This window comes from Caenorhabditis elegans, chromosome V, assembly GCF_000002985.6.
Source record: "Caenorhabditis elegans chromosome V".
Lineage (NCBI taxonomy): Eukaryota > Metazoa > Nematoda > Chromadorea > Rhabditida > Rhabditidae > Caenorhabditis > Caenorhabditis elegans.
In genome coordinates, this window is record NC_003283.11 from 16,106,100 (window position 1) to 16,122,665 (window position 16,566).

At 35.6% G+C, this 16,566-nt stretch overlaps 4 protein-coding genes, 1 non-coding gene and 2 pseudogenes across 8 annotated transcripts; 4 read left to right on the plus strand and 3 right to left on the minus strand.

The window, feature by feature from the left end:
• The first annotated feature begins 6,137 nt into the window (after nucleotides 1–6,137).
• Nucleotides 6,138–6,869, plus strand: F44G3.4 (annotated as a pseudogene). Its single transcript has one exon. A coding segment is annotated over exon 1 (732 nt).
• Nucleotides 6,870–6,892: 23 nt separating this feature from the next.
• Nucleotides 6,893–8,238, minus strand: srxa-16 (G-protein coupled receptors family 1 profile domain-containing protein; the record flags this gene model as incomplete). The annotated part of the gene is made up of 5 exons (NM_074655.2): nucleotides 6,893–7,075; nucleotides 7,383–7,595; nucleotides 7,641–7,769; nucleotides 7,813–8,096; nucleotides 8,145–8,238. 5 exons carry the CDS (start codon nucleotides 8,236–8,238, stop codon nucleotides 6,893–6,895), a joined length of 903 nt encoding a protein of 300 aa, NP_507056.2.
• A 1,343-nt stretch (nucleotides 8,239–9,581) lies between these two features.
• str-25 (Seven TM Receptor) lies at nucleotides 9,582–10,798 on the plus strand (the record flags this gene model as incomplete). Of its 2 annotated transcripts, none has more annotated exons than NR_136381.1 (4): nucleotides 9,582–9,800; nucleotides 9,881–10,182; nucleotides 10,231–10,632; nucleotides 10,716–10,798. NR_136381.1 is itself a non-coding variant. In NM_001322602.1 (4 exons), 4 exons carry the CDS (start codon nucleotides 9,582–9,584, stop codon nucleotides 10,796–10,798), a joined length of 1,041 nt encoding a protein of 346 aa, NP_001309465.1. The 2 variants fall into 2 exon arrangements, 1 of the variants encoding a protein (NP_001309465.1); NM_001322602.1 differs by having other exon boundaries at nucleotides 10,231–10,667.
• A 465-nt stretch (nucleotides 10,799–11,263) lies between these two features.
• Nucleotides 11,264–12,602, minus strand: str-103 (Serpentine receptor class r-10; the record flags this gene model as incomplete). Its single annotated transcript, NM_074657.1, has 4 exons — nucleotides 11,264–11,331; nucleotides 11,378–12,043; nucleotides 12,256–12,343; nucleotides 12,405–12,602. The coding sequence occupies 4 exons, from the start codon at nucleotides 12,600–12,602 to the stop codon at nucleotides 11,264–11,266; spliced, it is 1,020 nt and encodes a 339-aa protein (NP_507058.1).
• On the plus strand, nucleotides 11,488–11,598 carry F44G3.18. Its single transcript, NR_070065.1, has one exon. It is a non-coding gene; the product is annotated as an Unclassified non-coding RNA F44G3.18 (non-coding RNA).
• A 235-nt stretch (nucleotides 12,603–12,837) lies between the features above and the next one.
• On the minus strand, nucleotides 12,838–13,061 carry F44G3.15 (annotated as a pseudogene). The gene has a single exon. A coding segment is annotated over exon 1 (224 nt).
• Nucleotides 13,062–15,724: 2,663 nt separating this feature from the next.
• skr-3 (Skp1-related protein) lies at nucleotides 15,725–16,549 on the plus strand. Its single transcript, NM_074658.7, has 3 exons — nucleotides 15,725–15,816; nucleotides 15,871–16,137; nucleotides 16,201–16,549. Exons 1-3 carry the CDS (start codon nucleotides 15,754–15,756, stop codon nucleotides 16,372–16,374), a joined length of 504 nt encoding a protein of 167 aa, NP_507059.1. The 5' UTR covers nucleotides 15,725–15,753; the 3' UTR covers nucleotides 16,375–16,549.
• The last annotated feature ends 17 nt before the right edge of the window (nucleotides 16,550–16,566 follow it).

Sequence of the window (16,566 nt, forward strand, 5' to 3'; positions counted from 1 at the left end):
CATTTGTTTACTTTGTTACGTTGATGAACTTGTTCAGAAGAAATTTTAATTTTCTTGTTTTATTGAGAAAAATTATAACGACAACTGGAATTGCTCTAGAAGTTTTACATAACATTGTAAAAAAAATCTGAAAATTACTATTCATCAAAAAGTATTGGAAATTAACGAAATTTCTCAAACGTATTAAGCCTCTTTAACTTTTAATTTGTGCTTTCCAACGTCACCGTTTGTATTAAAAACCGTCCGCATTCATTTTATCGGCCCTGGGCAGAAAACAAAGACCTTCGCAACTCTTTCTGTACTAAGCCTCTTCGTGGCGAAAGGGATCAACAGATAACCACTTCAACAAACTCGATGATTTCGTCACATCGAGAGTGGCTTGGTTTGGAACCAAGTGCAAATTATCTGGCTAAGAAGTACACCATCTCACGCAGGTCAGAGGTAGTGTCAAATACTCTCTGTCCGGGCGGCTCTAGATTAGCTTAGCAGGCCATTATAGAGTATCTAGAGACAACAACTTTGCTCTAAACAGCAACCCACCCTGCCTCAGTCCTCCGCATCCGGCCTCTGCAAAGGGAAAGACAGTTCCTGGAGCACGTCGGAAGAGGCGATCTAATCTCGGAGTCCAAACCATCTGTCAATCGGACTGTGAAATTAAGAAGCCGCGGAACAAAACAAGAAGAACTGACTATCGCGTGTGCACCTTCAACTGCAGGTCCTTGTCTTCGGATGATCGACTTGCTGAGCTGCTAGAAGAGACGAGGCGAATCCAATTCGATGTCATCGGATTGTGTGAAACCAAACGAGCAGCCGAAGCACACTTGATACATCAGGACGGTACCGGTGTCTTCTTAGGCAAACGGAATGAAAGTTCTGTATCTGGAGGGGTCGGCTTCATAGTTCGAAGCCCCCTCCTTCCCAAAATCGTGGAAGTACGATTTCTCAGTCACCGCATCGGCTTACTCACCTTCAAAGTGAGCCGAAAATTCAACAGCACGGTGATTCAAGTCTATGCTCCAACTGCGGACTCAGACCTTGAGGAAATCTGCGACTTCTACGACAGTGTTGAAGACGTCTTCCGAGAATGCCGAAGCACGTATAAACTTGTTATCGGCGACTTCAACGCTCGAATGGGATGCAGACAAAACAACGAAAGGTACATTGGCCCCCATGCCATGGAACCAAGAAATGATACTGGAGAGCTTCTCGCAACATTTTGTGAAACCAACCGTCTGTGGCACACGAACTCTATGTTCAAAAAGCCTATGCACAAACGGTGGACTTTCGGCAAATACTGAAATACTACCTTGTGTTAATACTACTTTTGCTTGAATACTACTATTGCTAGAATACTACCTTTGCTAGAATACTACTATTGCTAGAATACTGCCATTGCTAAAATACTACTTTTGTTGCTTAAATACTACCTTTTCAGAAAATTTTATAGTTTTATTCATTTTTTCATTGGAATTCTTATTAAGTACTATTTCTGGTCAGATATTTTGAATAAGAAATAATTCACACAGCATTTTGTATTGTGTTAAGCACTAAAAGTGGCTTGAACGGTTTTATTTTGGGATCCAATAGGAGAGTATTAATTTGTAGTGAAATAGGTTTAAATTAAGCTGTGGACCGTTCTCACAAAAATACTCCGATTTCAAAAATTGCCAATTTGTGATTGAAATGGTTGTAAAACAACAATAAACTAATTGCAGAATTCAAATATTTCTTCCCAGAGTGAGGTTGTAAATACCCACACTTGTTCATAGTTTTACGACTACATATCGTCTCCTTTTTGTTTTGATGACACACAGTTATGGCTAACTGATTCAAACATATAGCTACTAAAGTATTTCACTTTCAAACACTATATCTACAAGCAAACATATTTGCTTATCAATATCAGCCATATTGGACACCTTAAAAACATATCCCATCTTCAAACTCTCACGATGGCTGAAGAAAAACTTTTTTTTTTTGAATTTTTCAAGTTTTTTTTTAAGTTTAGGTATTAATTTGCTCTGATTTATCAAGATATTAAACAGCTATTTGATTTTTTCATACAATCTGGTTTGTCGCCTATTGATGGCGCTCTGTTCATAATCCCAAAAAAAACTTACAATTAGAAAAGTTATTTTCAACTTTGAACGGTGTTTACTCAAGAAACTTAAAAGTTAGAAAAAATTAAACATTGCAATACTGATAAACACACTACGAGCTACATTTCTGGTGTTAACCATTTTCCTGTATCTCTTCTGGTTTCTGAGCTACGTTGTGTTTATATACTCAGACGCTGTTAAAATTTCATTTCATACTATTCCAAACTCTAGCCTGTAGCTCAAATTTCAGTTGTCTAATAAAAATGCTGTCAACTGACAAAACATTTGTCGCACTATTTGGCACATTTGGTTTACTGCGAATAATGTCAAATGGTGTATTCTTGCAGACTTATGTTCAATTTGAGACAAAAACAACATAAATTGTAAAATTTCACTCTTTCAGATTTCTTCACGGATACACAATGCGGATACGTAGAGAGAAGTTTTAATTGATTAAGAAATAAAATTATTTTCATATAAGTTTTTAATTGTTTCTTTAAAATTATGCTCACCATTTTTTCGCAAACTCATCTTGTGTAATTGAGCATACATAATTATGTAAGAATACACAATTTTGCATTACTCACATTAGAAAATGTTCAAAATTAAAAACCAGATGTTTTGTCAGTTGACTGTTTTTTGATTAGACAACTGAACTTTAAATTACAGGCCAGAATGTGTAATAGCATGATGTGAAATTTTAACAGTGTCTGAGTGCATAAACACAACGTAACTCAGCAACCGAAAGAGATACAGGAAAATGGTTAACTGAAGAAATGTATGTAGCTTTTAACATGTTCATTAATTTTGTAATGTTTTATTTCTTCTACTTTTTAAGTTTCTTAAATGAGCGCCGTTCAAATTTAAAAATAACTTTTCCTAGCCTTTTTTGAGATTGAGCATCATCAACATGCGACAACAAGAATGTATGAAAATATCAAATAGTTGTTTAATGTCTTGATACATCAGAGCAAATTAATACCTAAACTTAAAAAAAAACTTGAAAAATTCAAAAAAAAAGTTTTTCTTAAGCCATCGTGAGAGTTTGAAGATGGGATATGTTTTTAAGGTGTCCAATATGGCTGATATTGATAAGAAAAAATATTTTTGCTTGTAGATATAGTGTTTGAAAGTGAAATACTTTAGTAGCTATATGTTTGAATCAGTTAGCCATAACTGTGTGTCATCAAAACAAAAAGGAGACGATATGTAGTCGTAAAACTATGAACAAGTGTGGGTGTTTAAAACCTCACTCTGGGAAGAAATATTTGAATTCTGCAATTAGTTTATTGTTGTTTTACAACCATTTCAATCACAAATAGCTAACAACTAAAAGCGGAGTTACTTTTTGAGAACGGTCCACAGCTTAATTTAAATCAATTTCACTACAAATGAATACTCTCGAATTTGATCCCAAAATAAAACCGATCAAGCCACTTCTACAATACAAAATGCTGTGTGAATTATTTCTTATTCAAAATATCTGACCAGAAATAGTACTTAATAAGAATTCCAATGAAAAAATGAATAAAATTAAAAAATTTTCTGAAAAGGTAGTATTTAAGCAACAAAAGTAGTATTTTAGCAATTGCAGTATTATAGCAATAGTAGTATTCTAGCAATTTGGTAGTATTCTAGCAAAGGTAGTATTCTAGCAATAGTAGTATTCAAGCAAAAGTAGTATTAACACAAGGTAGTATTTCAGTATTTGCCTGGACTTTCGTCAGTCCCGACGGGAATCACAGACACGAAATTGACCACATTTTGGCCAATGGAAAGTTTGTCACAGATACCACTGTACTCCCCTCTTTCACAAATGGTAGCGACCATAGGTTACTCCGCTGTAACCTCCACTTCAACAATTGCCTAGCAAAGTTGGAGCAGGTCAGACGGAGAAAACCTCCGAAAAGAGTGTTGGACCCGGTGATTGCTTATGCAATCTCAGAGACAGTCACGGTTCAGAGTGATCCTGATTTAGATATCGACTATGATAATCTGATTCAGTCACTAAAAGAACTCCAAGACCAAGCTATCGTTCGACCGACCAACCACTCATCCAACAGACTTTCGGAGGAAACCCGAAAACTGCTGAACAAAAGACGTTTTATGGATAGAAATGATCCTCAGTTCAAACCTATTTCAGATAAATGTCGTGAAGCAGTTCAGAAAGACCATGAAGCTTTTGCCAGTACTCGCCTTCTATCTGCTGCTAACCAGAAAAAGAGTTTGAAAAGAGTTGCTAGGGACATCAACGAATATAAGTCAGTTATCCCATGCCTCAAATCAACCTCTACTGGTGAAAGAATCACTTCTAGGGTGAAAATGGAGCAAGAGATTGAGAAGTTCAACACGGAGCTCTTCAAAAGCGTTGCGAGCAACTCTCAAACATCTTCGATATCCACCACGGCAACTCCACCGCCGTTTCTCCCGGAAGAAATTCGTCATGTTCTCCGTTCCTTCCCGAATGGTAAAGCTGCAGGCCAAGACAAAATCAGTGCAGATTTCTTGAAATCTTGCCACGATAACGTCATTGACCTGATAACGGATCGATTCAACAGGTACCTCCACAGCAGAAATGTACCGAAACCCTGGAAAACCTCCAAAACCACTCTCATCTTCAAGAAAGGTGACCGTGAGAATTTGGAAAACTATAGGCCCATCTGCCTACTACCCGTACTCTACAAAGTATTCACTAAGTGTCTGCTGAATAGAATGCGAAGATCCCTTGATGAGGCTCAACCTGTCGAGCAGGCCGGATTCCGACGATCTTTCTCAACGATCGATCACATCCACTCGCTCCAAAGAATTCTTGAAGTCGGCAGGGAATACTAGATCCCACTGACACTTGTCTTCATAGATTTCAAGAAGGCATTTGACTGTGTTGAACACCAGGCAATCTGGAAGAGACTCGACGAGCAAGGTGCAGATGAAGCCTATATTGATCTACTGAAAGAGTGTTATAAAAATTGTACCACAAATTTTACCCCATTCCACAGGCCAATCACAGTACCTGTGACCAAAGGAGTTCGACAAGGAGACCCCATCTCTCCGAATCTCTTCTCCGCTTGCCTCGAACACGTTTTCCGAAAGCTTTCCTGGATTGAATTGAAAGGAGAAGCTGACGATTACAATACGATACCTGGAATGAGAGTGAATGGCAGAAATCTAACCAACCTTAGATTTGCTGACGATATTGTGCTCATTGCCAATCATCCGAACACTGCCAGCAAAATGCTCCAAGAACTCGTACAAAAATGCTCTGAAGTTGGTCTCGAGATCAATACTGGGAAGACCAAAGTCTTACGAAACCGATTCGCTGACCCCAGTAAAGTCTACTTCGGTAGCCCCTCCTCCACCACCCAGCTCGATGACGTCGACGAGTACATCTACCTCGGTCGTCAAATCAACGCTCAAAACAACTTGATGCCGGAAATCCACCGAAGACGTCGAGCAGCCTGGGCTGCATTCAATGGAATCAAGAACACCACCGACTCCATCACCGACAAGAAGATTCGTGCGAATCTGTTCGACTCTATTGTCCTTCCCGCTCTCACCTATGGTTCAGAAGCCTGGACATTCACCAAAGCTCTATCCGAACGAGTAAGAATCACACATGCCTCCCTAGAAAGACGGCTTGTGGGAATCACACTCACTCAACAACGAGAGCGAGATCTCCATCGAGAAGACATTCGTACGATGTCTCTAGTTAGGGACCCGCTCAATTTCGTGAAAAAAAGGAAGCTAGGATGGGCTGGACACGTTGCGAGAAGGAAAGACGGAAGATGGACCACGTTGATGACAGAATGGCGCCCATATGGATGGAAAAGGCCTGTTGGAAGGCCGCCGATGCGATGGACTGATTCGCTGCGAAAGGAGATCACCACTCGTGACGCAGACGGAGAAGTCATCACCCCATGGTCCACTATAGCCAAGGACCGAAAAGAATGGCTTGCTGTGATCCGCAGGAATACCACGAATTCCTGAAGAACGGATCGTCTAAGTATCCTAAGTAAGTAACCCTCCGGTCATTTCATTTTTCAGACGGGCCAACCTAGCATCTTACTTTATTCCCTATGGTATCATTTACACAGTTTTCTATTGCTTCGGTGTCATTGGTGTTACGTTTACGGTAGTCTTGAAATTTAGAAAATTTATTTGGATATAGTTTTTAGGTCACTTACCTTTGGATGGTAGCTGATACTGAACGACTAACCTACATGCACAATATTTTTAGAGAAGAATTGAATCAAAATGTTGATGAGTTGAATATTAGTATTGTGCTTTACAATGTGAGTGCCTTACAGTCCTACCGCTCTATTATTACCTCCATAGTTTATTTTCAGTCATCACGTGCAGATTTTCTATGGAAATCTTGGTTTGCAATACTAATATTATCATTGATATCTTTCATTTCTTTGATGATAAATTCAATTTTCAGTATTTCAATCATTACAAAACTGAAAAATGAAAACTTGACAATGAGTAAAAATACAAAACGTCTGCAAAAACAACTGATGAAAGCTCTAATCACTCAATCAACTATTCCAATTCTCGTATGCTTCACACCATGTCTAGTTTGTTGGTATCTTCCAGTTTTTTGCTGTATTTCTATCGTTTTTCCCAGTTTTAGACCCACTCTCGTTATTTTTCTTTTTGCCGATATTTGGAGTAAGGCTTCGAGAAATTTTTGGAATCAAACAGAAAAAAGGGATTGTTCACGAAGAATCCAGAAAAACGATCAGCGTGTATGCTATTAATTTCAACATTTAATTTATTATGATAAAGATACAATCTTAGAACACGATTCTCAAACTTCGCACTCGAATTTTCCGTTTTTCGCTAGTTAAAATATTAATAACGTTCCGCCGATTAATAGGGTCCAGGAGGAAATAAACTACAAAATTGAAGAATGAGCATCCGTAGAAGTTAAAAAAGCTAAATGCTGATTGAATTTCAGGAGATTGTTGGGATAATGTCTGAAAAGATAAAAAAGATTAGGACTATGCAAGATACAAAAAATAACTGAAAGCGGCCGACATTTGCCAGTTTCCCTATGGTGTTAGCTGCTATTGGTTTTCTTTTTTGAAAAACTCTCTAAAAGCGATGTTACTAGTTGTTTCTTATACAACTTAAAAAAATGGCCTTAAACACAGAATCCTTTGAGGGTTTTAGAGCAAAAGTCACTGTTATTCTTTATAATTCTCACAAAACGTTTGAGACAATTAAAACAATTAACAAGCAGCCGACAACTTATGGGATTGCTATATTTTTGATTGTACTCACCGGTTCAAACATCAAATAAAAATGATTATAAATATAGTTTGTAGTCAAAAGTAATGAAACTACGAACGAGTTGATAAACAACGAATTCTCCAAACTTTTCCGGTTCATTTGATGTTTCTTCTTTCTTAATTTCAGAAATACAAAAACTATTAAATTCAGCAAAACTGCCGTCCATGGCAGAAAAATGTGAATGAATTTGCTGATTATAGAATTCTGAAATTATTGAGTAAAAGGTTAAGTTAAGGTTTGATCACTTACAATCAATAATCGGATTTCATAATCTTCCAAATTTTCACAGAATGTAATAACTTGGAATTGATCTAAATCCATTTTAAAGTAGCAATCATCAGGGACTATGATGATCAGCTGACGGAAGAATAGCACAATCTGAAAGTTAATTCAATTTTAGTTTTCAATTACTATATCTTACCCATCCAACTGCCATATAAACTTTGAGCCACATTGAGCTAAAAACTTCACTTCCAATAGGCTTCATCACAATCCATAATCTATTTACTGCCATCAAGATTGCTATGAAAAATTTGCACTGATACGACATTTGACTAATTATTTCCACAACTTTCACGGGCCAAAGGGAATAAAAGTCCGGGTCTTGCGGGAAAAAATAAGGGAATTCGATGAGAAAATTTTGAGTGAGATTCATAGCGACCTCTGAGATTATCATATTGAATATGTAGACTTTTGAGTGGAGAACTGGAATTTTCAGGTTAAAATAATTTTTGAAAAATTGGGTGCCGGTACCTTTACTCCGTTTAAGTACTATTAAAAGTAGAAAATTGAAGAAATACACCAAAATATGCAAGATGATTGCGATTGCAGGGCCTTGCCAAATCATTTTTTAAACTCTAAAAATTCAGAGAAATAGTTCTGAAAAAATGTAAACGGTTTTTTGAGCCAAAGCACCACTTTCAACCCACATTATAACTGCTTCTAGAAATTTTATATTCCGAATATAAATCAAAACGTCATAAAACCCATCACGACGGAGATTATTTATGACACATGAAACTGAGTAACTCTTCAAAAAAAAATTATTCTGGAAATTAGAAAAAAATGGTCTTCTTACCTTTGAGCTTGAGCTTTTGCTGCTTCAATTCCTGTGATGATTTTATTTAACGAGGATTTTCTATGAAGCACGTGCTTCCTTGTTGGAATTTATTTAATATGTTTTCATTCTGTGTGGCAGGTATGGCTTTTATACCTAGAACGTCTTTTGTTTTGAAAGTTCTGAAATTCTGGAGATTATATTTTAAATTTTGAAGATTGTTTTCAATTTTAGAAATTTAAACTTCAGAAGTTTAAGAATTTTCAAAACGTGGATATTTTTAATTAAAATTTTTTTGGAAGTTCAAGCATTTTTAAAATTTGAAAGAAAGACAAATGTTCAAGAAATGTATTAATTAATGTCCAATTTCCCAAATTTTTCCAATTAATAAAGACAATGGCGCAAAGTAGGCGATAATCATCTTGCAGGCAGAAGGCCTTTTCTACCTATGCATTTCTCCAAAATGATATAATATTGCAACTGCGTGTTTCATTATTGTTAGTTGAAAGTTGAAGTTTTTTCACAACTTTAATGCTGCAGGGCCCATCGCTTCGACATCCATCGCTGCGAGATTCACCGCTTAATATAAGTATAAAAAGTCAATCAGATATCGAAACCCGAGATCTACAACTCACACCCCACAATGCCGAATTTTCTTTTAAATGGGCCACTCTGATTTTAGCTTACAGTCTGTACTAAAATACTGTAGGAGTAGGGTGGGTTGTACTGCAAATTTTTTATGGTTTTACTTTCGTATCTGGTCTGAATACTTCTGTCCCAGACCTTTTGGCGCTAAAAATATTGCTCGAGATGTCATGCCCACGTGCCAATAAAAACACCTAGCTGATGTATAACCATATAATTATTTCTTCCGTGACTTAAAGCATTTTTCATATACGAAAGATCGAAATGATTTCAAGTGAAATCATGTAATCGCTCTATCATACATCACATATCGTTTTTTCAAGAAATCACAAAAATCAAAATTTCGGTTACACCTGCTTCATCTTTCAATCCCTTCCGCTTTGCAAATATCACAGAAACTGCACAAGCAGTAAGCTACGCGTATTTTGTGTATCTTTCAAAAAGCTTTAGTAATTGTTTTTTGGGCATTTTGTACTCTTTGTAATCCGATGGATAACGAAAACAACTCGGATTCCTTCTCTTATTATGTAACATTTGCTCAGCGAGTTGCTCAATTTGGGTTTTTTGCAACTACGACTTCATGTACTGTTCTTATTCTCTTAACAATTTATGGCGTAAAACGGGATTTCGGAAGTTATAAAAATCTATTGTTAATGTTTGCTGGGCTAGGAATTGTATTTGCAACCACTGAAGTTCTGTTGTTCCCGGTAAGGTTTTCAAAAATATAGTAGCAAAACTTTTTTTTGTAAATCACTCAAAATAGTTTCAAAGACATTTAAAAGTTCAGAATTTACACTCCTACAACGCTGGATACTTTTTCTACAGTATGGAGCGCCCATTCAGATTAGACACTAAAAATGTCTCCCGCTTCCTTGTAATTTATACAGGCCTCTATGGATCGACAATTTGTTTGCTCTCTGTCCAATTTGTCTATCGATATTGGGCAGTTTTTAGTGAATCAAAACTGAAATTTTTCAAAGGTTGGAGGTTCATATTTTGTATCATGTATTGCGCAGCTTTTGGAGCAGATTGGGGATTGTCAATTTATTATTTTGATGAAATGGATGCCTACGCTGATCATTATTTCAGGTGGGCCTTGATTTTGTCGGCTGCGCTGTTCCACAAAAAAAATTCCAGAGCCGAAATGCATAAAAGATATCGCCTAAACATTAGCGAGGTTGCGTGCTTTTCCCTGGTTGCCTACAACTTTGATAATACCCCTAGATGGCGTAACATATTATGCACAATTTCTCTATTTTGTATTATGCTCATTCAATACACGATAATAATCTATTGTGCGACAATTATGTATCTGAAAATGGAAGAAAAACTGAAATTATTATCCGTCTCAATAAGAAATCTACACAGACAATTCTATAAAACATTGGTAATCCAAATATTCACTCCGACCATTTGCCTATTTTCTCCCTTGATTTTTATAATTTTTCATCCACTTTTCAACGTGGAAATTGTTGTGCCAACTGGAATGCTGTTATGTGCAATCACGATATATCCAGCGGTGGATGCAATTATCATTATGTATGTTGTAACAGATTATAGGAACGCTATAAAAAGTAGGTTCCTGCCTACATATATGTAACGTTTAAGAAAAAAAAGTTCAGAGAACTTCAAAAAAGTGCAGCAGAAGCTCTTGTCTCAACGAGGAATGTCAACGATTTTGATAAGAACAACTCAATCTGTTTGAGCTACTTTCTCAAAAAAAGGAAATTTCTCCGCTACCTCTGCTTTGCTATTATTAATATTAAATATCTGAAATGAGATGAGAGTTAACAAAAAATAAGGTCTTACTTTCGCAATATCAAACAAAAAAGTCAGTTAATATGTAGCTACATGTAACGTTCAGGAGTAAAATTTCAGAGAATTTCAAAAAAGTGCAGCAGAAGATTTTTTCCAATCTGCTCCGAAAACTGCGCAATATGTACATGACACAAAATATGAACCTCCAACCATTGAAAAAGGGGAAAAATGTAGATCGAAGATAACTTTTTTCTGTTCACAGACTTCTCAGGCTAATAATGAATTTCTAAGCCTAAAATGAAAATATTATCACAAAAACATTCACTTTTGGATCATAATAAAAATATTCAGTGTTAAATATTAAAAAAAACATTTTAGGGTAACGAATACCACTAACACTAAGCACCAAATATCAATTATTCGAATGTCGGACCACTGAACTGTGAAGCATTTTCTTCAATTTCTTGCAAGTCAGAAAGTCTGCAAATTAATAATGTTTGAAATGGTATGGTATCAGCAAAATCACCGGTTATTCTCTTGCGAAAATGTTTAATACAAACCATTGCGACAAGCGGTTCAAAACAAGGGTATATCGCAACAGCGATTGGTATGAAATTTCCAGTTGACTCAATTTGAAGACCAAATATTGGCAAAAGAATCATAATTGTTACTGGGATATACATAAATATTATTGGAATGATTGTTTGGATCACTAAAGTTTTGAAAAGTTGTTTTTGCAGTTCTTTGTTCTCGGATCTTGATATTGCACTTAAGCGGTTTATATGTTGATAGGTCTGTGCTCCAAAAAATGTTATCGCAGAAATTGTAAGTATCATAATGCAGCCCATTACACCGCAAGAGAAAAACGATGGAATATGGATTCTTGTCTCTCCAGTGAACAAGTCATCATAGAAAAATTGTGGTCCAGCATACGAATATTTTTCAGGCTGCATGCAATAAGCTCTGATGAATTCTAATCGAAAAGTTTCATCTTTCACTGGAGTTGGACCGTTTACAAAATAGCACACGATGAACCAGATAGCAGAATTGGCAAAAACTAGGAAAGTCCACAATGGGGCCCATTTCATTGAAAATCTAGAAAGCCTCAAGGGGCTTGTGACCGAAAGATATCGATAGTAGAAGTGAACTGTGAGCAGGGAAAGCATCATTCCATAGCAGGAACAATAAAGTCCTATAATTGTTTGAAATGTACTAAAAGGGGTGATAGAGATTATCCAACAACGTTCATAGACCGCAAGATTTGAAATGAAACGCTTTGCGAATTTTTCGAAACTTGGGCGCGGTAAAAACAAAGTCTTGCCAAAATTTTTGAAGTTTTGCGAAAGTTTGAAAATTTTGTAGGCCCATATTCACAAGCTCACATTTTGAAAAAGACTTTCTCACCTATTGCAAGTGACCCGAAAGATTTTGTAAAACCAGTGTCTTTTAGCACATTGAAAACGGCAAAGGCGTTTTTTGAGATGTAAACGTTCTGAAAATACTTCAGTTTCACAATTTTACTTTTTAAATATATCTGTTAACAAAGTACTCACTGGTTTACTCCAAAAATCGCAACAGGAATAAATTATCCCAAGTACTGAAAATGAAAACATCAAGTATTTATATCTACCGAATGTTTTCTTTGGCATCATGCTTATCAACAATAAAAGTACTGAATTCAAAGATATTGAAAGAGAAAATCCAATTGTTTCAGCATACGATGTCAACTCGATCCAAGAAGTAGAACACATTTCTGCTTTTTAGCAAAAAAATGAAGAATTTTTGAATTTTTCGATCTCGTCAAAATGTTGATGTAACTGGATGGCTTTCGTAGAAATTACAGAGAACAATTTTTAACATACAGTTTGTATACTTTTTCTGAATGCTGGAAATTGTGATTTTCAGGAATGTATAATATTTTTGGATAGTCGAGACATTTTTGGATAGTCCAGTCAACAAGAACGCGAATACAATCCGAGATACGAGTAAAAATAGGAGAAAACGGGGTTTTTATATCTCAAAAATGAATTTATTATGAGAATTCAATGCAAAAGAGACAAAAAAGCAAAGGACATCTAGAGACGAGTCAACACGAATTTAGAAATGTAATTTAGCAGGTAGACGAGGATAAAACCAAAAAACGTATTCGGGAAAAACCCAGGCTCTATGCAGAAATATGCATGAGGCAGATAAGGTGGTCCTCCCCACATCACGCAAAATACTAACTAATACAAAAACAGAATCGTAGTGTCTGTGGTAGGCGTGTCTTATTAGCTTCCTTGTCAAGACACAACATGATGTACCGGAAATTTGACAATCGTATGTGATGGTTATTCCAAAAAACAATTGTATAGGCGTAGACAGGGCAGTTGTGTTCTGTTATTAGTTATCATACGATTATTGTCACGTCAGCCCCATGGTAGCCAAAATGAAAAAAAAAAAAAAAACTTGGTGACCAATGGGCTTTAAATGCACCTTACTCGACAGAATCACGTGAGATAAACGACCAAGATTATTCTCGGTCAAAGGGAAAGAGAACACATAAGTCCCATCCTTCCGAAGAAGTTCAACGTGTATATTCTTTCCTGATGCACAGGACAATAACTTTTCAGGATGAAGAAACAAGTCTAAATTTTTTAAAACCTAGCAATAATTTTTATGGAAGAAAATAAAAACACGTATTTAACTGATGTTCTACCCACTTTTTGTTTTACCATAGTTGTTGTAATATTTTTCACAAACTGTATTACTTTCAAATTGTTTATAAAATCACCAAATTATGGAGCACGACTTATAGAAAACTTACGGCTATGAAATTTTTTTTCTTCTCAACCGAATTATCCATTGTATTATTTGTACGATTTTTCTTCCATAAAGCAGAAAACACACCAAACGGCGATTTCTTTCTGCTACCTACAGTTACTCAATAAAACTAATTTTGTTCGTGAAGAACATGCGTATGAGTTTTTGAAATTGATGTTTCTATCTAACTTTTCATTTAGAGTAAGAAAATGTTCACAAAATTTTTTACGTTGAGAAATTTATATTTCCTTTTTACATGACACTTTTTCCATTAACACCATTAAGAAATTGTATAATGACAACTGGAATTGCTCTAGAAATTTCACAAAACATTTTAAAAGTACTGAAAGTTATTTTTCATCGAAAAGCATTTGAATTTAATGAAATTTTTCAAAGGCATTAACTTTTAATGTTCATTTTCCAGTGTCACCATTTGTATTAAAAACCGTCCGCATTCATGTTTATCACCCCTGGGCAGGATCCTTCCTAGGACACGGTAGTACATAAACTAGATGGTTTGGCTTAAGATACCCAGTCCGAAAACCTATATTGACTGCTATCTCGAAAACAAGCCGCAAATTTTATTTTGCGATGCATATGAAAAATGACCACAGGACAATTCTCCATCTTTTCTATTAAGAAATTTTTGAGTTGAAAATTTCCTAACCGGTGAAATTTGTGTTCGTACGGTAGATCGCGTTGGCACTGATTTAGTTGTTGTACCACCGTGAGGAAACAAAAACCTTCGCAACCGCGCTCTATTGACACGGGAGAGTGCGACTCATTCAGCATCAGATTGCCTAAAACGTTTTTTAATTGTTTTTATCACGGTTTTTACGCTTAAAATATGTTTTGTCCGTAGAAAAACATAACTATTTTCAGTAAAATCTAATAAAAATTATTTTTAACTGAATTTCAAAAATCATCTCAAATTGCGAAATATAAAAAAAAACGACTGTTTGTTAACCGATATCGAGCAGGAAAGTTAAGTCGGCCAATTTTCTGACCCCTTTTAACAAATTGCGGTCTGCCAATAAAAATATTTAGCATTTTCATAGCAATTCATTTTTTTTCAGAATAAAAAATTCGTGGTACTTTTTCATTATAAAATTTGGTATTTTCTGGCAATTTTGAGTTTTTTTTAAACTTAAATTTAAAAATAAAGTAACTAGACTCTGATCCACATTTAATTCAATGTATTCCACTGAAAATTGTCTTTTTTTCGTTCACAATTTCATACATACATTACTCAACAATTCGTCACACTTTCTCACTTCTCTCTATCTCTCCTCCCATCTTTAAATTCCTCAGCCTCTTATTCTCAAGTTGTGTACACTGTTCCTATCAACACAAATTTCGACATTTAAACGTAGCAAGGCAACGTTTTCCAGCTTATAAACCAACCGAGGTATCAGACATTTGCTCACTTTTCTGTTCTTATCAATTTGAAAATGAGTACATTCTTTTTTAGTTAAATTTCCAATAGCACACCGTATTTCCTCTAATTGTATTCCACCCCAAAGTTCAACTTTGTCAGCTTATATCTCAGTCATTGTTTGTCCTATTTAAACATTGTCAACTGACAAAATATTTGTTAGTTTTTTTTCCATCATTTCGTAATTAATGATAAACTCATATCTTCAAAATGAACCGAGATATAACGTTTCAAAGTTAAATAGTCAGGTGCAATACTAATAGAGGAAATACGGTAATTGTCAAATTCAGTATTTTCTTGGTTAAAACTTGAGAGGTTTTATAATCAAAATGCGTACCAAAATATTTTCGTTCAATTTTTTCAATTTAAAATTAAAAAAAAATAAATCTTTGATCTTTTGAACACACTTTACTAAAAAATATATCGCATGACGTTGGACACTGCAATTTGTTTCGAAATGTGTACACACACCCCATTCTCTCCCTTCTTCAAATATAGATAAGGGAACCGATGGTTTTCATATTTCACATAAAATACTCAGCAATTTTCGTCTCTTTTCTGCTGAAAGTAACTTTCGAATTTTTTTTTCTTCTTGAGTTGACTCTTCGACTCTTGACTGTATTTCAAATTTTCCAGATTACACAAAGAAATCGAATATTTAAAAAATGTCAGACGCCGACAGCCAGAAACAAATCAAGCTCACCTCTTCTGATGATAAAACTTTCACGGTATTTTTTAAATTATAATTTCCTTTAACTAAATAATAAAATGTAAGTTTATAGGTCTCACGAAAAGTGATCAGTCAATCCAAGACCATCACAGATATTATCCAAAACCTTGGAATTGAAGAATCTGGATCCACTTCTGAAGACACGATTCCACTTCAGAAAGTGACTTCTACTATCCTTGAGAAGATTATCACCTGGTGCGAGCATCACGCCGACGATGAGCCAAAGAAAGTCGACGAAAACAAAAAGACGGTAGACATTAGTGAATGGGACGCCGAATTCATGAAAGTCGATCAGGGAACCTTGTTCGAAATTATCTTGGTAAATATTAAAGTTTTATAAGCTATTCTCCAGAATTGAACATTAAACCGATTTCTTTTTCAGGCCGCCAACTACCTCGACATCCGTGGGCTTTTGGACGTGACCACCCAGAATGTGGCTAACATGATGAAGGGTAAAACTCCAAGCCAAATCCGAACCCTCTTCAACATTGAGAACGATTTTTCCGAGGAGGAACGGGAGGCCATGAAGAAGGAAAACGCTTGGTGCGAGGATTAAGCTCCCTGGTAAACATAATTAACTTGAACTTTATCTGATTCGGTTTACATACCTCTTTTATGTCACTTAAAACAAAATCAAAAATTATTTTAAACAAAAAAAAACTTTGTCTGTCAAGTACGCTTTACATTGCTTCCAACAAAAAATATAATTTAAATAAATGTATAACGTCTGTATATTGTGTAGTTTGTT

Coding starts and splice junctions, on each gene's coding strand:
- skr-3 (NM_074658.7), top strand. CDS start 15,754: ATGTCAGACGCCGACAGCCAGAAACAAATCAAGCTCACCTCTTCTGAT. Junction 15,817..15,870: donor CTGATGATAAAACTTTCACG/GTATTTTTTAAA, acceptor GTAAGTTTATAG/GTCTCACGAAAAGTGATCAG. Junction 16,138..16,200: donor CCTTGTTCGAAATTATCTTG/GTAAATATTAAA, acceptor TTTCTTTTTCAG/GCCGCCAACTACCTCGACAT.